The sequence below is a fragment of the Rhea pennata genome, chromosome 2, assembly GCF_028389875.1.
Source record: "Rhea pennata isolate bPtePen1 chromosome 2, bPtePen1.pri, whole genome shotgun sequence".
In the NCBI taxonomy this organism is placed as follows: Eukaryota; Metazoa; Chordata; class Aves; order Rheiformes; family Rheidae; genus Rhea; species Rhea pennata.
The window spans coordinates 73,550,853-73,574,671 of NC_084664.1; the positions used below are offsets into that span (position 1 = coordinate 73,550,853).

At 35.9% G+C, this 23,819-nt stretch overlaps 2 protein-coding genes across 11 annotated transcripts in view; one reads left to right on the forward strand and one right to left on the reverse strand.

Moving 5' to 3' along the window:
- The window catches only part of TEX10 (testis expressed 10), a 59,911-nt gene extending 36,845 nt beyond the window's left edge, over window positions 1–23,066 (forward strand). For all 3 annotated transcript variants that reach the window (XM_062569732.1, XM_062569731.1, XM_062569733.1), the window contains 6 exons: window positions 2,646–2,734; window positions 3,801–3,934; window positions 15,673–15,753; window positions 19,319–19,500; window positions 20,873–21,083; window positions 22,275–23,066. In XM_062569732.1, the coding sequence (XP_062425716.1) occupies window positions 2,646–2,734; window positions 3,801–3,934; window positions 15,673–15,753; window positions 19,319–19,500; window positions 20,873–21,083; window positions 22,275–22,388 (811 nt within the window). In that variant the 3' untranslated portion in view covers window positions 22,389–23,066. The remainder of the gene's footprint in view (window positions 1–2,645; window positions 2,735–3,800; window positions 3,935–15,672; window positions 15,754–19,318; window positions 19,501–20,872; window positions 21,084–22,274) is intronic.
- INVS (inversin) overlaps window positions 20,348–23,819 on the reverse strand; it is a 108,555-nt gene continuing 105,083 nt past the window's right edge. For 7 of the 8 annotated variants that reach the window (XM_062569724.1, XM_062569729.1, XM_062569727.1 and 4 more), the window contains one exon: window positions 20,348–23,790. In XM_062569724.1, coding sequence (XP_062425708.1) covers window positions 23,675–23,790 — 116 coding nt within the window. In that variant the 3' untranslated portion in view covers window positions 20,348–23,674. The remainder of the gene's footprint in view (window positions 23,791–23,819) is intronic. The other variant, XM_062569725.1, reaches the window with a different exon arrangement.

The window sequence follows — 23,819 nt, forward strand, 5'->3', positions numbered from 1 at the left end:
AACTGGAGGAAGTTAATTTGCAGCCATACTCTATCTACATAAACAGCAACGATGGGGGAAGGTCCCATCCACACTATGAGGTCCTTTGTCTCTTCTTTCAAAGATGATTGTATTAGTAACAAGAAAGCATTCCTTACGCTACTGTGTGTAAGAGTTTTATCCTGTTTCTCTTCATTCCCACCTAGCTAGCCTTGGTCTTTATTCTTCAAGTTGTTTTGCCTGATTAGCCCTTTTATTCCACCCTACCTTCAGTTTTTTTAATCTGATTAGTCTCTTGCCCCTGTTCTCTTGTCAACAATACTAATCTTGTCATCAGCCCACGTCTCTCTGTGTGCATAACCTCAAATTTCTTCCTGAACTCAATTTTCTCATCAGATCTCTCCATGTTTTCTGTCTTTTTGCCCAAGAGTCTCTGTTGTCACCTTTCTCTGACTTCCCTTACAGCTTGACATCTAACCCATCTCTTTTAACTTCCCACTATTTTGCTCAGTGATTCCATCACAGTTTTCTTTTCCAGTAAGTCCTGTATATTCCTGAATCTCTCTTCAGGCTCACAAATACAGTCTTGCTTTGTTGGCTCAATGAGTGACCTCAGGTCTGGCTCATGTTCCCTCTATATTTGATTCGGGCATCTTCTTCTCACATGCTGAATGGGATGTATTCCGTTCTCCTGGTATCTAGATTGAATTGTAGTGTGAGTATTCGCCTTTTGTAGAATCTGGAGGGAAATAGATTGCAAGACTGCTTGCTGGTTTTGTTGCATTAGTAATATCTCTTGGATATTAGAAATATAGAAATATTAGAATAGAAATATAGAAATATTAGAAATATCTCTTGGATGCTGTAATGAATCATGCCAGTTATGTTCCATTCTAGGTTGGTTCCAAACCAACCTAATTTGGTTTTCTCTGTGTTGCTTTAAGAAGACTTGGACCTCCTTGGAAGTAAGGGGAAGTTGCTCTTTCTCTTGTGGACACTGCTGGCCATGGTCAAGGGTTTTTTTTTCTGGAGAACTCAAGGTTGGCAGCCCAGTGAAGTGGCAGCTTGGCCTTGAGAGCCAGTATTAATGTGGAGAGCCCACATGACTACACCTTAAGAAAAGGAAGCAGCCAATCAGTCCTCAAAGCAAGACAGAAATCATCCTAGAAGCTAGAAGGGACTGTGTAGAGTTGCCAGCAATGCAAAGTCACTAGGTTGCCTGAAATAAGCTTGTAAACAAGGATTTGCCTTTAAAGTTGCAATGTACAATGGAAACTACTTAATAAGCTTTTCTTAACTTATGTTCTTGCTAATCTAGTTGTGCTTGTTATTTTTTTTCAAGAATTAATTGTCACGGCTGATGGTTTGTTTAAAGCCTGAATTTTATTTCATTTAAAAGCCTTCCCATTTTCTTTGAGGCGCTCCAGACAGCTCCATATTCCAGTTGTCATATTTGTGGATGCTGAAACTTTGTGGATAGATTTTCATAGGAGTGGAAAAACATACATACCTGGCCCAAAGTTATGCCAAATTTGATGATTCTGCTTCCAAAACGAGGCTGTGAAAATTCTCTACAAAACAAGTTTTCTAGAATTTTGTTATCCAAGTGCAAAACCGTTTTGACTATTAGGAGAGAGAAATTAAAGGAGAGAGGGGAAGAAAAGTGATCCCAAAGCAGCCAATTGGCTTTAAAAAACTGTATTTCAAAGCATTGAAATTTAGCAAGACAGGAACAGGTAACAAGACAGAACAGGAAGTAAGTTCTTACACCAAAGATCGGTATCCTACAGCTGAAGTGCCAAAAGCAGCATGTAAGTAAATTTGGATAATATGCATTTTGCATAATGTGATTTAGGGCTGAGCTGCAGCATTTTGAAACAAGCATGCGCAATTTTCACTTGCTCTCATCTTCAGCCTCTTATCTGTGAATAACTAGAACCAAGAGAAAGCCAGCACTGATACACAGGCAGGACACCACCAGTTAGTTAGGTTGTAAGTGGTGTCTCAGTTTGCACTGAATTTCTACAAGAATGTGTACCTTCTAATTTGAGAAATAAAAATATGGTTTGGGCATGCCATTTCTCACAGGTTACCCCTAAAAAGCAAAGTATCAAACAGCCTTAATTGTTTTGCTTCAGTTTTTGTGTAATAATCCCTTATACATTTAAAATTTCAAAGCAGGTTTAAATTAAAATTTGTATTTGATAGCTTTAGCTGTTTTGAAGTAGGCAGTGAAACTGCTTTTAAATGGAGCCTAATGTTAATTTAAACACCTATATCAAAATTATATGGGGTACAGTGAAAAATACAGCTCAACTTTATAATCTAATGACTGTTACCAATTAAAGGAAGTTAGTTTATTTTTTGTGATAGATGTCATCACCTTATTAAGGATTTACCAGTGTTGAGGAAAGTGTCGTTATATACATTAAATTACTAAAATAACACCTAACACCATGGGGGGGCACGAAGTTCAATATCACTTGTCTTAAAAAGAACAAGTATTGTTTTGAAGCTATTAAAAGTGCTACTTCAGAAACAGCAGTTGGAAACAGGAGCACTAAAATTAAAAAATTTAATCATGTTAATTGATAGTAAGTGTGTGTAAGTTGTAAATTCTTAATTATATTATTTTTAATAACCTATTTGCTATTGGTTTTACGTAGATCATCCTTTGCAGGCTGGAAGTGCCAAGTGCAAGATAATTCAATGAGTGATGTGGACTATTTCAGCTTCTTGTTTTCAACCCTTATAGGTAATACTTTTGAATGTCATATAACAGAGATTTGTTTTGATAGATAATTGCTGGATTTAATTTAGGATAAATGATGTAGTAAGTACTTCCTAAAAGTAGTTCTAATCTTACTATATATATTTTTTAAGATGTATCCTTTTCACTGTTGGTCTGATTTTTTAACATCCTGTTTTTGCATTTTGAATTACTATTCATTGGGCTGCATGTTTGCATACTCCTTCTTGATGTGTAACATATTTCTTTTGAAAATATAAGGAAAATCTGTATTTAACATGACTTGAGAAAAATATTTTTTTTTCTAAGTTTAAATAAATGCCTGATACTGCTTTGTAACATTATAATAAGAGCCTCTTGGATTTCCTGTGGACATGCTTACAGTATTAAAAACAGTCCATCAAAGTACAGTAATGAATATATATTCAAGTGAGCTGCCCAAGGTCCTCATGTGAACAGAATTGTTTTGCTGCTAAATTCTTAGGGTAGTGGTTATAGTGGTTATAATGATATAACATTATTGGGAAATATCTTTCAGTAGCTTGTCTTGTGATAAAGAGGAAAGTGTCTTGTTGTCATCACCTTAGAATCATTTGTAATGTTCAGCTACCTTGTTTTTGAAAGTAACTTTTTTTTAATTCTAAAACAGTGAAGAGACAGCTGTATTGGTAACTCGGGGAATGACATCAAGAACTAAGTGACTAAATCCTGCAGTTATTTTAGAAAGTTACTGAGTTAAAGTGAACATGTAGCAAATTCTGTTTTGCATTGTATCTGTTTTTGTATTTTCTTTTTTAATCATAAATACCGTGAAAATAGCAGTGTAATGCAGGCCCCTTGCTCTCTTTTATACCACAGTATAGTTTGATTTTGATTTTAAAATGTGTTTGTTTTGTTTGGAAATCAGAACTCTTATTCTTATATGTTTAATTTAAAGTATCAAGCAAGTTCCTGTAACAAAAACATTTTGTGGACACAGTTAAAAGACCATTTTTTGTCAAGGAAGTTAATAAAGTAGAATAGTGCTTGGCTTGTTTTGTGATAGTATTTTATTACTTCTTTTTTTCTCTAGGGTTTTCAAGAGAGGAGCTGACTAGTCTTCAGGGCATTAGAGGAAAGCCACACATTAGCCAGACACAGCTTTCACCTGTCCGTCTTTACCTAACTGATCTTGACCAGTTTTTACACCACTGGGCTGTGACAGAGGTAATACATCAACACTAATTCTAACAGGAGCATACAAACTTGGAATGCTTTCCATCTCTTTTCCTTTTTTCCATTTATTTAAAATTCTGTCATGAATTGAAATAGAGTGAAAAATATTATGGCTGTTAGCTGTAGAAGAATGCTAGCAGTTTATTGGGTAGTATTTTGAAAGATGCTGCTTTAAAAGGTGAATGTTTAGTCAGGTAATAGGCAAAACTATACTCTCGGAAAGAATGGGTAGAAGATTGGTGGAAAAATCCTAATAAAATTAAGACTAGCAATACATTCTGGCTTTCCAAAAATTGGTTGCAAAAATATTAGTTATGGACAGTTTTCTTTGGGAGTAAATTTCACTGTTAATTGAAAAGCACAGTAAAAATAAATTTAATATTAAGCTGTCATTGCTGCTTAGAATAACTATATGTGTATTCAATCAGAGATTACTGGGATTAACAACTTCGCTGTGAATTCAGTGCCTGCTTATACATAAGAATTGATAGCTTAATTTTACTGTTGGCTCTAAAGGAATCTGATGGAGTCGGATCTGTTTCAGAATTTATGAATAGCAGTCTTCGTTGTGACTCAACTTTTTATTGCTTATCCCATCAGGAACCACTTTATTTTAACGTGTGAAATTATATTTTAATGACATATGTCAACTTGAAAGTATTCATGGTACCTGTTATGAATGCAGTGGGACGAGTGCAACAGTAGTTTAGCTATAAGGTTTATTTAGGGCTTTCATGGCAGTCTCTTTGATTTAAGAAAGCAGCATAATAGATTTTTTTTTCTTAATCTATAATTTAAGTGATATTCTAACAAGTCTGCCAAAAGTGCTGTCAGTCTGTGGCATATGCTGCATATGTGCTATTACTATATAAAATAATTTTAAGCAAACTTGTTTGGTATGACTTGCATATACCCTTAGGTATCCTACCTTCAGTCAGGTGGCCTGAGGAACACATAAGCTTCCCCACCTCACCCCACCCCCCGCTTTTTTTTTTTAATGGCTATTGCAGTAATGACTACTTTTCTCACCAAAATGCCTCTTTTTCCAGTGTTGAAAGACTAGCATGTTCTCTTACCTGCCCTATAGAGAATGCAGGATTGTACCTCTCTGAATTGACCAGAGAGGTGACTTGCAAAAGATTCCTAGAGTAAACATAATCCCTGAAAAACATGCAAAATGCAAAATTCATGTAAAATGCAAGATATGCTTTAATTGAGTACCTTTTCTTGGAAAATCCGAGGGAGTTTCTCAGGTCCTCAGAAGTGGATAGCAGTCATTCAGCAGGGTTGGATATTCTTTTTTGCTTGTGGAAAGGGACATGGACACCCCAAGAAGCATTGTATTTTTTTATCCAGTTATGTATCAGCCTGAAGTCTTTTTCTGAGGACTAAGTTAGAGATAATAGGAACAAAAATCCCCATGCATCAAGAATTTGTATGAGAAGAGTCATGGGATATTCTAGAACCACTGCCTTTCATAGATTTTCACAGAATCACAGAATGGGTAAGGTTGGAAGGGACCTCTGGAGATCATCTAGTGCAGCCTCTCTGCTCAAGCAGGGTCACCTAGAGCATGTTAGACAGGATTGCATCCAGGCGGGCTTTGAATATCTCCAGAGAAGGAGACTCCACAACCTCTCTGGGCAACCTGGTCCAGTGCTCTCACAGCGAAGAAATTTCTCCTCACATTCAGACGGAATTTCCTGTGCTTCAGTTTCTGCCCATTGCCTCTTGTCCTGTTGCTTGGCACCACTGAAAAGAGTTTGACCCTATCCTCTTGACACCTTCAGGTACTTATAGACATTGATAAGATCCCCCCTCAGTCTTCTCTTCTACAGGATAAAGAGGCCCAGCTCTCGCAGCTGTTCCTCATAGGGCAGATGCTCCAGCCCTCTGATCATCTTCGTAGCCCTATGCTGGACTCTCTCCAGTAGCTCCATGTCTCTCTTGTCCTGGGGAGCCCAGAACTGGACACAGTACTTGAGATGAGGCCTCCCCAGGGCTGAGCAGAGGGGCAGTATCACCTCCCTCGACCTGCTGGCAACACTCTTCCTAATGCACCCCAGGATACCATTGGCTTTCTTGGCCACAAGGGCATACTGCTGGCTCATGGTCAACTTGTCATCCACCAGCACTCCCAGATCCTTCCCTTTTATTTTAAACCAAAGGGAAATCTGGATAGCAACTTACAACTCTGAGCTGGAGAAGGAGATGGGAGATTTTTCCTCACAAACGTGTTCATGATTGTGGAGAGAAAGCTAATGATGAAGTGGGCTATATCAGGTACACTTCAGGCCAAGACAAAATTTCCTCCTCTTGAAAACCAGAAAAAAGCCTTTTGTTTCAACATGAAGGTTTTTTTTTTGTTTTTTTTTTTTTTTGTTTTTGTTTTTTTTTTTGGGGGGGGGTGCTTTTTTAGTACTTTGTGAGAATAATATCTTTTTTATTTGGTAAGCTCTCATGTTTTATGTGTGGTCTTAAAGCAAACTGTTCATGTTAAATGCTTGGCTTACCAGAAGGGATGATTATACTGCAGTGCTGTTTAGAGGGTAGAGTGGTTGTCTGTTCCCCTTTTCCCCCGTAGTTCTTTTGCTGGGAGAAGAACATCTAGTAATTGTAAGTATTCAAATTCTCAGTCAGAAAATGAAAATATCTATGGTAAATACCACTTCATTTTTTGGTTAGTGTGTGCCTCATTCTCCTTATGCCTCATTCTCTAAGATAAGCATGGTGTTACTAAGGTGCTAGGCATCTTCCACTGTAGTAGGGCCGGGTGAATACTATGGTATGCAATAATGTTTAATCAAGATGGGAAACTTTACATCATAGGAAGGAAAGGTCTAATGAGGAACTCTGTTTCATGAAGTATCAGAACTCTAGTTCTTATTCAGTGACATGAGTTCTGAATCAATTTTGAACTGTGACAGAAAATTATTTTTAAGTACTACAGGAAATAATAAATTCAGTTTTAATTGGTCACACTTGGCTTTTTGTGGAATTGAGAAGAGAGACTTTGAGCTGAATCTGTTATGCTTTCTTTTGCTGGGTGAAAGATACAATCCTTTGAGCAGCAACTACATGGTGATACTGTAATACTGAGCAAGATATTTTAAATTATTACGAATATCTACTAAGTGAGTAGAGCCTTCCATTGGCTGCAGGCCAAGCAGCATTCAGGCCTGTATTTTATTTTGATAATCACTTCTAAGTAAGAGTTCTGGTTGTTGTGTAGCTGAAACTCAGGGATTTCTCATAAAGGAAAAATATTTAATTATGGGTGAAATTAACTAGGAACTGATGAACTTGTAATTTGGCAGCCTCATTTACTTTAGTAATCAGACTTTTTATTAGTCTTTTTATTAGTCCCTCTGTCCTCCTCATCCTTCTTTTCTGCCACTAGTTTTGTCTAAACCATTGGCTGTTTTTTTGGCTAAGTCTACTAAAAGAATGGATTTTCAAATATTAGTTTCCTGTAAGTTATGAGGAAATAAGCAACTGGAAGAGAAGAAGGTCTAGATTAGTGCAAATTAATTTAGAACTCTGTTTTGCATTCTGTTTTGGCAGCAACCCCTGGGCAGTCCACATGTGCATAGCTCTGGACTAACGGAGGTGTTCCCTTTTGCTCTGCAGGATATCATAGGGCTTGTGAGGCAGTAACAGATGGGGTTACTGTGGTGAGGAAATGGAAAGGGAGTTAAGGTTCCCAGACATGAATTTATGGGAAGCCGTGGTTTGTTGGTTCAGTTGCTCGCTGTTTTCAAAACAGTGTAAAACCGTTTCATTTTCCTGTTGCTAACTCATTGTCTTGTGCAATGAATGGTATGCATTTCTAATGATAATAGACTGTAAGAGGGAACTTAATGTATACTTGCCAGAGATGCAGAAGGAGAAAAGATACGTCTCTGGGGAAAGAGCTATTTATGTAAAGGAAAAGGATAATTTAAGACTTTTTCAGTTGGCAGTCTGAACTTTGTGTGTGTGTGTTACAACCATTGCACTAGGTTGCATGTAGTTGTTAATAAAAAATGAAAAGACCAAACAAATGCTCTTTTGATTTATGCTTCTAAATGTTTTAAAACGTAATTATTTTGAGATGGTTATGGTTCATAACTTCTGTCTAGAGAGAATGTTTATTAGGATCCAGGAAATCCAAAGCCATGTTGATTTTTTATGGAAGCTTTTAGATAATATATAGATACATACATATCAATATGTGTGTATGTGTCTGTATTTACATATATAATTTATATATATGTGCATATGTAGAAAAATATATGTATATATTCATTCTTCTCTCTTACGGACCAGTATTTAAGAAGTGTCCCTCTAAATGCTATTTTGTGCAACTGTAAAGGTTAATATACATACGTTGTCTGAAAGAGATTGAATGTAAATGCAGAACCTTTGGTTTGTTTTCTGGAGCAACTTATATTTAAAATGACTTGTGCCTTATTAAAGCTAATTATTTAAAATCATATCCCTGCAGCTTAAATAGATGGGACTCCAGAATAAATTATTGCAGCCTAAAGGAGGAAGCTTCAGTTTTTATTCATTTTAACTGCTCCTATAGTGTTTGTCAGTAATATTGTTCACTCTGTTATAATTGAATTGCCCTATCAGTATCAAATGAAATAACACCAGCTGAAATGAGCAGTTTAACTAGGTAACAGTGTATACATGATAATTTCTGTTGTTATAATATTTGAAGTTTTGAATGTTTTGACATTTGAATGTTTTGGAGGGGAAAGCGGAAGCAGTTTGCTGTTCTAAAATTCTGCATAAAGTCTAGATTCCAGAATTGTATCCAGCACATAGCTGACTTGAAGAAATAAAATACTCAAGTACTTAAACTTTAAGATCAAATGTAAGGGAAGGTCAGTTGCTATTAAAAATGGAATTGAATTCAAAAATCTTTGGATACATGCAATATAATTCACTAATATGTGTCAAAAATGGAAGAGTTCATTAAATGAGGGTTGTGATAGCTGTATCTGCATTGATTTGCAATTGAAAATTTGAGGAAATCAATAAAAATAGTAAGTCAATGCATACAAATTAAAATTTTGTGAAGATGCTCTTGGGAAAGTAAAAATGGTGTTACAGTGCTGTAGGCTTAACTTTAAGCAGATATTAACACTCCAAAAAACCCTAATATTCTAAGACAGATTTGGGGCTGAAGTTCCTGTAAGATTTCAGTTTGTGCTCTTTATTGAGATTTCGAAGTTAAGAGTTACACTGGGAAGACAACTGAGGGTAGATAGCAGCCCTTTTTGATTAGAAATACACTGTAATTCTTACCTCCCTTGAGGGAGAAGAAAAGACTCTGTGCAAGCCCATTACTGTTTTGTAAAACCACATCATTATCAATTTTAATATTTATAAATGAAAACAATGTTTTTACTTGAAATATTGTTAGTGCCAAAGAAACAAAACAAAGGAGAAATTATAGAAATAAAAAATGAAAAAAGCTCACTGAAAGAAGCATTTACCTTTTTTTAGATTTCTTCCATGATTTTTCTTATCAAAGTATAAGACTTTAAAAACAAAACAGAAAAGCTCTGGCTGTTAGGGCCAGTGTTCCATCAGGCCTGTTACCCTGTACTACTTACATCCCTATATCTTGGATCATTTTAGAGCTGGGAGCTCATGTGCTGCTGCATGTAAACATGTGAATTAACATCTCTCTAGTTACTGTCCACGAAGAGCATATCATACATGTAATTAATGTGGAGTGTGTACTGTAAATTCATATTCTGTTAATAACACAACTGAATTTCTGAAGAAAGATACGATTTCTGAAACAAGAGCTAGCTGCTTAATCATGTACAATTTTCAGGTTTTACACAAGCTCTTTTTGGATGGGTGGGTGGACAGGTGAATTTGGAGATCTGAAAATTAGAAATTTGTTTTGACCATCAGGTATATGGTCTGACAGGTGGACATCCTCAAGGGGGAGGAAACTGCTATGGTGATATTATAGTTGGGAGAAAGCTGTGGAGCTGTGAGAGAAGGCCATTAGTGGCTGCAAGAGGATGAAACAAAAGCTCTCTGCACAGTGAAGCTGTTTTGTGTTCTTTCTTCAATTTTATTAATAAAATTCTTTGATAAAAACAACTGGAACTGTGCTGTTTTCCAGGTATGACTTTATCTCCAGGATGAGCACATTAGCTCTTGAGTGTAAAACCTGCTTTTGTCACAAAAGAAGAAGTAATTCCAGACATGCTTGTCATTTAGTGAGACAGTATGGTGGTCTCTAGCCAGTAGTTCTCTGCCTACCTTTACCAAATCTTACCGGTCTCCAGATTTAAGCACATTGATCAAATTATTGCACAGTAGGTGAGTGATGGTGATTGTCACCTGCATATTTGTAGCTAATGGCAATAGAGATAACCACCTCGCTTAGCAGATACAGGTTTAACTATGTTGTTCGAGACTGCTTGCCCAACCCAAGAGTTTGCATATAGGCAGTTACTGCAGTTCAAATGCAAGATAAGTTTCTGTACTGCAGTTGCTCTGATTCTGAGCCAGCAGTTGGATATTAACCGTGTTTCATAATCACTCTAAATTTTTGGAAATAAATACTATGTCAAGATGTAGAACATAATATATGCATTTACTTAATTATTTGTAATTCTTAAACAAGCTCCTGCCTTTCTGTTCTGTCACCCTAAATGTAAATTTAGCCTCACAAGGTTTTCTTTTCTCCTGTTGCCCTTCCATGTAATGTTCTTGTGCAGACTGTATTCCTTTTTTTGTCCTTTTCTTTTAATCTAGGTTTTATTTAAGTGAGATTGTAGGTGTGAGGTTTTTTTTCTTCCCCTGGAGTCACTGAATTAGACCTTTCACATCCACCCTTGTGAGCTCAGCCAAAGCAGAAGAACAAAGATCTCTTGTTGAATGCAGCTTTCTCAACAAGTCAGGGCAATGTTAATATTGCTCTGTCAAATCAATTTACTTCAGAAGGAGAAGCAGCACCTGTCAGGAGAGTACACTGTCTGATAGGCTAGGGTACTCTGGAGGATGCTGGACAAGCTTTAGATGGCAAGCTTCATTGCCTGCCCCATCACCTGAAAACTTCTCATTTTCTATTCAGTCTGCAATAACATGTTATGCTGGATAGAGTCCTGCTTGAAACAATCATTTCACAGAGTCTTGGGAACTGATTGCAGAACAGCCTGTTTCAGTTTAGTTACCAATGTTTGATGTGGATGTTGCTGTCAGTTGAAAAATATACTGTAAAGTTCGCATTAGGTTATAGTGTCTGGTGTTTGCCAACTGTCTCCTAAAATAAAATGACTTCTTTCCTTCCTTTAGGTGCTCTTATACATCTTGGCAAATGGTCTGCTGGTCTAAACTATCTTTGGTCTGGCTTTATATTGTGGCTAGCCAAGATACTTGATTCATTATTTTTCTGCTTGCTTGGTTCCCTCTCTGTGCTCATGCATGTGTGTCTCCAGAGCAATTTGAATATTTCTTTTTTTGAGAAAGAATACTTCACAGAATGATTAAGCTTGAAATAATGTGCAGATTTTCACTGGAGAGTTGATGATAAAGTATTTCCCTTGAGGAGTAAGATGGTAATAGGTTTTTTGAGTTAGGAATCTATCATGTTATGTTACGGGAAGTTTTGGGTGATTTGGGGAGTGGGAGCAGTTAAATATATGAATAAAACTCTCCTCTTGGTTCATCACTTGTCAGCATTTCTTTTGCCATCATACCTCAGATTGAGATTGAGAGTCCTCTGTTTCTCCTTTGACTTTTGGAGTCAAGAGCATTTCACGGATGGTCAGTATAAACTGATGGATTCCTCTGATTGTATGTTAAACCTGCAAAAAGCCTGTTTCAAATTGGATTAAGAGTCAGTTAGACTCGTGTCAACAGCAAAAACACATTTACTCATACAGTTGAAGATTTGAATAAAACAGCATATGACTTGTCCCATCTTCCAAGAGCTGATTAACAGGGTAGGAAAATTTGAAATAAGCAACACAAACCTTCTGAGAAGGTGTTGCAATGTCAGGGGGCCAAATGTTCCTTTGCTGTATGCACTCTAGTATCCACACATGCCTTTGGCTTTCAGACAGCTACCTTCCAGTCAAAATCAGTCTACTCCTTGGCATTAGGATCTCCAGAAAGTAAGAAGTGCCCCTGGGCTTTTCCTGCTTTTTTTCTATTTGGCTAGTTTTTGCATCCTAGTACAGCAGGCAAGGAGATCTGTTGAGTAATGATTGCCTGAAACACCCATAGGGAACATGCTGTTTTAATTATGTGGCTTATTACGTGATAGGTAGTTGGGATTGCCTGATCAGGCAGGCAATTTTTGGTTTGAAAAATTGCCAATGAATTATGCAGCATTTGCTGCACAATGGTAACAGTTAATCCCTGTATTGAAGAGTATCCTTTTCTTTAGTTTTGGCTTAATTTACTGAAGTGGACATTCAAATAGAACTAAATAAAAAAAAAAAAGAAAAACATCCCAACCAAACCTGTCGTAAGATGCTTATCTCAAAAAGCCATAAATATTAAGATTTTAAATGCTCATTTCTTTGCCCATTCACTTTCAGTAATACTCTGAAACAAAATCACTCTGGCTTTAGTCCAAAATAAATCTATGAATATGCCAAAAATGTGATAAAGGCTAATCAAATATAAAATAATCAGCTGTGACTTTGTATCATAGAAATTAAACATGTAAACCCTTGCCTAAGGAAAATAAGTTGTCAGGAAAAAATGCTAATTTTTGTGATAATCAATGCTTTTTGCTTTTCATTTCAATGTCTAATTTATGTTTAACACTTTATAACAGAGTTGCTATGGAAAACATTTCATATGGGACTTAATTTACAGAGGTGAAAAGGGTAATCACTCTCACCTAATACTACCAAAGTAGAACTGGATGTATAGAATGTTTGTTCTATTTTGAGAATCAGAAAGACTTAAAAAATGAAAAAATAACTTTCCAAACATTTCGCATACTGCCACAACTCTTTTAAGTAAGCAAACAAGCCCCTGTACAATGCTATGGTATATGTTCTCCTTGTCACTGCTGGAAAAATGTGATTGCCAATAAATTGAACCTGTTTAATGACAAGTTCCAAGAATATTTCTTAAGAGAAAACTTTTATGAATTGGTAAGATTATTCTAGGAGCACACCTCTTCCTAAGGGTCAAGTGTTAATACTCGTCTTCAACACAGAGTTGAAGATGAAGAGTAAGGTTTGTTAGGTCAGTCTGGCTGGCTTACCTCCTATGTCTTTAATTTGCTGACCTTGGGTAGGTGTGTATATTAAAAAAAAAAAAAATCTAACTTCTTCCATCTCGTGCCATTTGTTACAAACACATGTAGCATACTGCTTTCAGGAACTTACTGAGCTCTGTCTTAAGAGCAATAGTGAAATTTGTTTTTATGCCTGCATTTCCCCTTGAAACCTTTCAGAATCTTCCTTCCTAGTTTCCATCTCGACTATATTCCTAAGTGGCTGTGGTCATCAGTTTTTCTTTATTGTTGTTTGGTTAGCTTAAATACCTATTTTCTTGCATTAGTTTTTTCCTTTTTCATATTTGCAAGTAACAGTAATACTGCTTTTCAGCTATAGTTTTGTCAGCCTAAACAGGTGGAGTCCTTTCCATTTAAATCTGTAAGATAGGCTCTCTACTTTTTTGTGTAGTTTTTCTATACCTGATTCAGTTTGAATTTATCTTTCCTGAAAATGAGTGCTCCTGTTGTGCACAGCATTGCAGATTACAAATGATTGTGTTAGGATCTTACTTAGTACTGAACTTGTCTACTTCTACTGTGGTTTAGTTTCACATCTGAGAATGGCATTTGCATGTTTCTTGGTTGTATCATAACCATCTTGTGATCACTTGTTATGCACAGAATGTGCTCCTCATTTTCAACTGTTAAAATTCCTAGCTGCATACAGAATTATTGGTCTCCAAATGTATAACCTTGCGTTTTTATTTCATTTTGTTACATTGAATTTTTCTGGTATCTGTTACTTTCATCATCAGACTCATGATCTTTTCTATAGGTTAATCCAGTCCTCCTGTCTTGGCAGTATCTCTCAACTTTGAGGTGTCAGCCAGCATGTTTAATCAGTGTAGTTTTACATTTGTGTTACTCATTAAAATGCTAGGTAAGATTGGAAAAATCCCAAGAAAGGCAATAAAAATATTCAGATATTAGCAATGTCAAAGAATGAAATACAGTTGAGAAAGAGGTTACATTTTAATGCCAGAGTACTTCATATTTTATCACTTCCGAACTGCAATGTACAAAAACACTACCATGTCTAGGATGTAGTGCACAATATAATAATGATGGTTTATTATTAAATAAACACATAGTACAGGTGTTCAGTACAAGAGTATCTACAAAACTGTCTCCTGAGTAGAGTCCAACTAGGCACACAACATACTTTAAAAATTTATACATTAGCAGTGTTCTAATAAGTTTTGAATATTATGTTCTATGAATTTGGTTAGTAGCATGTGTGAGCTGTAACCTTGAAAAAGGCTGGACTTTTTTTTTCTTTTTTTCTTTTTCTTTTTCTTTTTTCCTTTTTTTTTTTTTTTTTTTTTAAGATCACCATAAATGATGCTGCTTCTTCGTTTCTGTTGATAATTTAACCAACACTGTCTTGTCTATGTTAATTTGGATTGAATTATATAATACTACAGAACTATAATCTTACCATTTTTTTCCCTAAATTTTCTTTGGGGTCCCTCTTCAGCTGGAAACAGTAGAAGCTATTATTTTTGATGCAATGTGAATGATGATTTCTATTTTATCATCCTTTCTTGCTTAGGTATCTTGACCTGCCCTGAATCAGCTGACACTTCAAAGCCATGACAGTATTACAGAATTTTATAACTCAGTTCACACCATTCCATAAAAGCTTTCTGTAGTTCTTTTTTCAATCAGCAAGGTATTAGTACAACTTGGGGACTTGAATTCATGCATTCCTCAAAGTTCTGATCTTGTTAATTCACTTTCTGATTTCTTTAAGGACAGGGGTTTTTTTTTTACCCATGTATTGGTTTCTTGATCTTCCTTATAGTTAGCAGCTAATGTTCAAATAATGGTACTTGTTCTAATAGTGCTGTTCATGTTGCCTTCTAGAGGCTTCATTTTACACTCCTGTGTGATAAGCAGTGTACATAAACAAAGATGATCCCAGCTCTGAAAGGTTAGCATATTAGTACAATAGATGGGAAGAGGAACAAAGTGATCTGCCCCGAATTGCAGTATGGGTTACTAGCAGATCAAGTTCTTGTCTATCCTATACTGGGGCCATATAGCGTTTCATGGGTTCCTGTTCAACTCTTTACCTAACAATTCTTAATATACAGTTTGTTAATAAAAACACAGGAGAAATCAGAAAAAGAGACATGAGTCCACATTTATGGGTTTTCTTTAAGTAGTTTTGCTAAGAGTTCCTGTCAACTGATAACATTTGATATCATTCTGGATTTGTGAATCTCCTCCCTCTCTCCTTCCCTGGAAGAAAACCACTAACAACAAAACTAATGGGATAGGTCTTTCTTTAAACATTGAACAAGTTACATTGACAATGTTGTTATTATACCCTGAAAAGAATCAATTCTTCTAGAGGCAAAACTGCTATGTCACCATAAATACTTTATATTTAGGTCTATCAATAAAGTATGAATATACAGGGGATGTTTATTAGAGTACTTAATTTTATTTTATTTTATTAAAACAGATGATCTGTCACAGCTTGTCCACTATACCTTCACAAAGTCAGTGTTTTGACATTCTCCAGACTGGCATCTGTAAATATTTGGTAAGTAACATTGTTTTCTATGTTAACTTGCTCATACTGAATTTTGCAATAGTCTGATTAACCCTCAAAACCATTTCTTCTATATATTTCATATGTTACATGTATAATTTCAGCATTTGCAAAAATTATAAACATAATTAGTGGAGTTTGAAAATATCTGACTTTTTAGTATTCAAACGTGTGTGTGTGTGTATATATATATATATATTTTTTTTTTTCCCTCTGATTTTTGGATACTTCAGCTTGTTTTCAAACAAGGACAACCATAATTGAAAGTTTTCTTTTTTCTTAAAAGAGCAACTAGCAGCTTTAAATGAGTTTTACAGGCTGTCTTCTCCTTCAAATCCTAGTGCTTAATCTCAGGATAGTGATACCAAAGCCAGTACTAGGTTATAGAATTCTCAGAGGCAGAGTTTGAAGGTTGGCTATCTTTGATACTTATTGGTAAGAGGAAAGACTTGTATGTCCTGTTACTGAAACAGTTCTGTGAGCTAATAAGTATTCACAATTCACTGTATTGAGGCCTTCCTAAAAACCCTAGCCCAAAGTTTCCATAGGAAATGGCTCATCCTTAACTGTATTCTGTTTTTTAGGTTTCCTTTTTTGAGGTAGAGGTTTTAGTTAAATTACTGCTCCTAGAATCAGCTTGGGCCTTTGAAAGCAAAATGTTAAGTGGTATTTGCGTTTCTGGTTGTGAATTTTTATAGTTAACTAGTCTCCTGCCCCAGGATCTCTAATATGCTGATGACAGTAGCTGAATCACTTAACAGAAAAGGAGGGCCATGTGTAGGCAACATCCTGTACTGAAACTTATTTGAGCTACCTTATTTACTGGATTTGCATAAACTGAAATGTGTGTATTCATAGCATCTTCCAGTTTTGGTGACTGGCATCGGTGTTGAGAGACTGTCTAATTAGATCTTCAGGATGCTTTTTTATTCAGTGTTGTTATTTCCTATTTGTGGTTGGTTATAATATGTCAAGATCATCATTATTTGGTGAATTTGTTATTTGGTACCTCCCTGCCTAGAATGCAGCAAGATCTTGCTGACAGTTGCAGTCCAGCTTTGCAACACAGAAGTGTCATCTGCTAAATCCAAAACTGCAACTAGCTGGTGTCAGGTCAACTTGGGATGAGAATTTGTTGTGCTCTTTGACTTCTCAATATGAAGAGGAAATGCTGTCCTCCTACTTTGGCAATCATGTGCTGCGGGGTGACTGTAGGCTTTTTGTCTTCCAGCAGAGTTCCACATGCACCTGTGACTTCCATGCAAAGACCCTGGGCACTGTCACATGCATTCTAGGGGTTATCTGGTCTAGGGCGCACTCATATTTCTGACAGCTTGTGTCAAACTTTGCCTGGGTCTCAGAACTGTCATTTTATATGATTGACTTACCTGGAAAGTAGTTGCTTGGCACAGTAAGTGTCGTTCCTCCACCCATCAGTTTTCCCCCTTTGTTGGTTCAATCACAGGTGTGTCAGCTGGGATAGTGATAAAGAGCTCTGTCAGGAATGTGCCAGAAGGGTGTTGCTCTAACCCACTTGGACTACCTCTTACAGGTTGCACCAGTCTATGTAGTGGACCACCATAATCTTCTGCAGTATGATCAGTCCTCACCAAATAGTAGGAAATTGTACACCGGACTTACCAGGAGACCACCTCAGTGTGTCTTCACTATTCTTTTTTTCTTCAATATATTTATTTCTAGGGATGAATTTGTTCTTCATATCTTGATTTTTTTGAGGGTTCTTTTTACCTTTACCTTTTGGAGGCTTCTGCTGTTATGTGTTTCAACAACCTAGAAATCTAAAGGAAATAAAATTCCTGTGCAGTATCTTTTGTAATGCTTTCTGATTTTTCTTTTCTGTAGAACTTGATGATTAGAGCATTTTATCCTCAAGTCTAGGTGATGTGGGTTTGGTTTCTCTGCATTAGTTCTACTAATGTCCCATCAGATGATATTCCAATGTTTTTATTGGAAATATAAAGAAGTTTGAGCCTTTAATTGTTTTTAACCATCCTACAAGTAATCATACTAATGAAATACATTGTATTTTGTTAGCTTGTACCTAAAAGTTAGTAAGTAACAGCCTACTTTGTTAAGCAAACAAACTGTAGTTGATAGCTTAAAAAAATTAGTGTGGAGCAAATGAGACTTAACATTCCTAAAAGTAGCTTTTTGTTGAGATAAATGGTGCCACATTAGCAATGTGTGATTTTTATGGTTTTACAATATTAATAATATATGAGGACAGACATCTAACATAGTTACAAGTAGCATTTCAAAAATTAAATTACTTTTTAATTCACCACCTCTGTCCAAAAGAAGGTATCTTTTTTCCAAATTATTTTATTTATTATGCCTATAAGATTCTTACTCAAGATTATATTGTAGTTTTAACAACATGGAAGATCACCCCAGCTGTGGGCCCAGCATATATTCCATTAGCTTTCATTTAGCTCGGCTCATAATACTCTTATTCCTGTCAAGCATGTTGGATTTCTAAGACTAACCCTCTTAACTATCCAGTAGGTACTTTTCTTTCTGGAGAATAAATCAGAGTTTTCTTCTACTTCACTGACCCCCTACACTGCTGTTTCAAGACATGGAAAGGCTGCTCTGTCCCATGATACATGCTTAAAAGGAAAGACCTATTCTGTCTGGAAGATTCTTGTTGTGCATGTCTGTAACATCTTTCAAAGCATTGGCTCAAAGCATTATGTTCTTTTTGGATACATTTGAGAGGAATGCTTATTTAGAGGAGATGGAAGGAAGATGTTGGTTTCTTACCTTGCTACAGCTGCTGTTAGCTGCCTACTTTATAACTTTTTATTTGAAATCCAGTGGGTTAGGAAGTAAGCTTTTTGGCTTTGGAGTAGCTTTTTAAAATTTCTGCATGGTAATCTGAGTGAGGTTGTTTGTTTTGTTTTGTTTTGTTTTGAAATGTCAAGTAGTTGAGTTGCATTAAGTTGCTCAGAAGATAGCCTAGATCTGTGCTCTTGAACTGATTCTAGATTTTGTCCTGTTTTCTTAGCAAGAACGGTTGCATTCTGAAAGGCTGACATTCTGTAGGAATTTTAAGAAGGGATGGAGTCTTTAAATTCTTCCCTATGAAAGACCTGGACAAGGAAGTGGCTCTAAATTCCAGGCTTTTGGCTTTGGGATTTTCAAGTAGGGGAAAATAAAAGAATTCCTCATTTCATTGAGAAAGGCACAAGACTATCTCTTTCTTTTATACTAATCAAGGAAGAGGTATACCACCAAGCACTTTGATTTGCTGATTGACTTTACCTATGCTTTGTTTGCACATCTCTGCAAAATGTAATAAAAGGAATAAGGCAGGCCTTGTTTAACAAGGATATAACATGTGGTTTCCCCCGTTCTTTTGATATGGGTGTCATTTCTAAGGAAAACAGGGATTTCTAAAAATGCAGGAGCATTGATTGACTTCAGAAACAAAATAATATTTCTAGTGAGACAGAAATTCTGCTCCAGACATGCTTGTATATAAGCAAAAAATTCTGTAAGAAGTGATAAACTTTTTTTTTTTCCCTCAATACAGGTTGGATTGGTTGTAATACCTGATAGCACAGCTGGATCTGTTCTGTGTGCCATAAATAAGCTTTTGGATCAAGCCTGCATCCTAAATGAAAATCTGCACAAGTTCTTAGCCTCTTGTTGTTATAGTCTTTTGTACTTTCTGCTAACTTTAGACAAAGAGGATGCAGAACATGTACAGAAAAGGTAATGTTGCCTTTCTTATTGCTTTAATTGTCTCTGCCATTAAAACCACAAGTGTATGGAGATGTAAAATGAAAAGACAGACCTTCCCCTGTTTTTTCCTTTCTTAAACTGAAATAGCATTTGGATTTAAGAAACACATCTGTAAGGTTACATGGAATTATTTAAAAATGCAACTGAAGAAGCTTTCATCCCAACAGAAATGATGTCAGAACAGTACTGACTTTAGAAAGGCAGATATTTATACCTTAATCTTTAGATTTAACCTTGGTTTCATGAGAGGACAGGAGCATCTGCCCTATGAGGAACGGCTGCGAGAGCTGGGCCTCTTTAGCCTGGAGAAGAGAAGACTGAGGGGGGATCTTATCAATGTCTATAAGTACCTGAAGGGACGGTGTCAAGGGGACAGGCACAAACTCTTTTCAGTGGTGTCATACTAGAAGACAAGAGGCAGTGGGCACAAACTGAACCACAGGAAGTTCTGCCTGAATGTGAAGAACAACTTCTTTCCTGTGAGAGCGACAGAGCACTGGAACAGGTTGTCCAGAGAGGCTGCAGAGTCTCCTTCTCTGGAGTATTCAAAGCCCGCCTGGGTGCAACCCTGTCTGACATGCTCTGGGTGACCCTGCTTGAGCAGGGAGGTTGGACTAGATGATCTACAGAGGTCCCTTCCAACCTTACTGATTCTGTGGATACACCGAAAAGCAATATGTCAAGGATTTGACTTTATAAGTTTATACACTAACTTAAATATTCCTGAGCTTTAGCTCGGGCATCATTTTATAGACTGACAATGCATTTGATTAAAAAAGAAACAGATATCAGATTTAAATAAGTTTATTTAGCTCTTCAGCAGAAATGTCTTTAAAAACAATTCAAACAACTTTTTTCCTGTAACTGTTCCATATACAGAAAATTGTTGTTCAAAGCTCACTTAAAATTAAGATACACATTTAACACTAGATTCTTCCTTCCCTTAAACTATATATAACATAAATATTACAAAAAGCAGATTTTATTGTTTGATTTCTTATAAGTCTTAAAGATTCAGGTGTACCAGAATTATAAATGAAATAAAAAAAAGCTTCTCTGCTACATCAAGCTGAGATTACACTGTGTAAGCGCTTCAGCAACATTTATATCCTGAAGCTTTTTTTTTTTTCCTGCAATGAACAAAATTTTAGAATACTTTTAAGTTTAATATTTTCTGGTACAGATTTACTGCTTTAACATTTATCATTTGTAAATATAATCATGACTACTGTCTTTACCATAAAGGCGCGTTTCTTGGTACAGATGTGAAGTTAAGTCACAGAAGCATACTTGGAATAAACGTCTCTGATTATTTAAATTTTTTGTTCTGTTTTCCTCTTAGGGATCTGCTATGGGGATCATGTATTTCTGCATTAGCACTCCTTCCCCGATTGTTGAGACTGATGCTGCAAAGTCTTCAAGTAAGCAGGATCTGTCAGGAAGAACTGCCTGTTATTGCTCAGTTGCTTCGCTTACTAATGCAACATGGTCAGCTCAGGAGCCATATGGCGACAAATGAATTTCTAGTGCAACAGATTATCAAGGACATTACGGTATGAATTTGTATTACTTCTTGCTGTCTCCTAGAGACTACACAGCTATACTTCATGTTTATATTTAAAAATTACTACAAGGCCTGGAAAAGAGACATCATAAAGCCAAAAGTTGGTCATCCTTTGTCTTGGCAGAGCAGCCTGCATAGTAGGCTGCTACTTGTCTGAACAGCTGTGTTCATCTCACAGATGAGACAGTTACCAAGTTTAGCTTGCATCTAATCCATCTGCATGACAAAAGACTAGTTCTTTTTGTTTATTGGAGTATGGGTGCTTGTGTGCACTAAGATGCGCAATCAGACAAGCTCTCACAAACCTGTATGGCAAAAAAAATCCATTCTTTCAAGTGTATAAGTCCTTAGAGAGGTAAATTAAAAAATATGCTATTATTACTATTGCTTCCTTGTCAGGAAACGTATCTGAAGCAGTGTTCTCAGACATCATACTAGTTTTGAATGCAGTGAGTTAGTGTGCCCCACAGGTTTGAATAAGTAAGATGCACCTATCTTTTAGTAGCTTTTAAAAGAACCATCATTAGACTCTTACCTCAGAGATGGTAAGAGTATCTTGCAAATTTTTTAACAGAAAATATGATTGGCTTCCTTTTGTTTTTAAAATGGCTTAGCCAGTTTTTGTGGTGTTCCACTGTATGAGGTTTGGATTTTGTGAGTTTTTTTAACCAGTTATGCTAAAGTGGAGTGAATTACCGGACTGTTGTGTATGGTGTTCTGTTGGTAGCAGTTCTCATGAAGACTGGGGCACTGAGCTGTTCTGCTGTAAGTAGAACCATGCTCATTTATATTTCTATTGACTATAAATTGAAGCATTGGGAAGTAAGCAAGTCACTGTAATCAAGAGTAAGGAGAGCACATCTAATGTAATTCATATACTTTAATGTAATTCATATACTTTAATGTAATTCATATACTTTAATGTAATTCATATACTTTAATGTAATTCATATACTTCATAATGTAATGCAGACTAAGCATACCAAACAGTAACATTTTATTATTTCAGTATTAACAGATATACCGCGTTTCATTATTAAAATAAAAAGATGCCACTGTGTGCAGGTGAACAAGGCTATTTTGAGTCTTTAAGAGAGTGACTAGTTAACTGTATAAACAAAGTCTACAAAACTTTACTGTTGGTGACATTAGGCTTTATGTTCTTCCCCTTCTTTCCTAGACACTGAAGAGTGGTGAAGTTGAAGAGCAATGGCTAACAGACCTCCATTACTGTTTCAACATCTACCTTGCTTCTCATACCCAAGGACCTGGCCCTATAAGCACGGTATATTAAAGAGGTGGAACTACATTATTGTAAAGCATTTACATCTATGTAGTTTTGATTAGAAAATGTTGGAACAAAGCTTGTCAATTTTTTGTAAGTGAAACTCAGAATAAAAATTTTACAAAGAACTGCATCTCTCAACTTTCTCTTTAGGCAAGGAAATACTACTTTACTGACAGTTGTGTTAGTAGGTGTGGTGACCACAGTGAAGGGTCATCTACGGCAAATCCAATCTCCTTGAAGCGTAAGTGCTAGTAGAGAAAGTAGGAGATTTTTTTGACTCCAAATCACCTATTATTTCTAAGCATCGTATTAATTAAAAATTTATGATTATGTAATATAACTATGTATTACAATTACGGAAGAGGTTAGAATATAATATACTTTAAAAGTATGAAGTAACCAAAAATAAAAACAAATAGCTCTAGTTTCAGAGACTTTCTGCAACATAAATATTTTGCATAGGCAGTTCCAAAACTATTGTAAGGACTTGAGTTTCCTTCCAGAGTGTGCCTCATCTTCTCTTTTCTTTTGTAGAAAGAAGATTCCTCTTGTGCAGGTATAAAAAGATAATTATTTCAATAATGAGGAAAAAATGGTGATTATATCAAAGGATAAGTAAAAAAACACAGTCTGTAGAAAGTTTATTTACTGAATCTTTCACTCTCAGTAAATATATGTGTGTGTGTGTGTATATATGTGTATACGTACATATATATGTATATATACATAAAAATATATATATAAAAAAATTTCCTGTCAACATTTCTATTTATCCCTCTAAATCCATAGCAAGCAAAGACAGAACTTGTTTCTTTGGTATAAAATTAGCATATGAACACTGTTTTTTCTTTCCTGTTTAGGTTGTGAAATACATTTAATAAATTTAGGGTGAAATCTAATTGCAGTCTTTCAGAATTGTTGCATCTTTAGCACAGTTTTCCTCTCCTTTGAAATTACATTTAATGAACACATTCAGAACACTTACTTTTGAGAATGGGAAACTTTAGGAAGGTTGAGCTACTGCAACCTTATTGTAATGCCAGTCGTAGCGCTTAATTTTCTGTTTCCAAATGCAATTCAGATTTCATCCTGTCACTAAATAAATTAACTGCTGCATTTAAAAGCTAATTTGCACACAAAATGACTCCAGTTCCCCTGAAATCTGCTTGGTATGTAATGCTAAGATAAATACAAAACTGACAATACCTATTGTAGCTTAAGAGATTTTTATATTACAAAAAAATACCAGTTGTACAGGAAAGTGTTCTTTAAGATCTAACCGTTCCATTTGCTTAATGTTTGAGTCTTGTGTTTTTCAATTTTGCAGCAATAGTTGATCTCATATTATATGAAAACTGCTTTGATTTTCCTGTGTTCTCCAGCAAATTAACATACTGTAGGTTGTTTGCTGTAAAAGAACAAAATGATTTTAAGTTA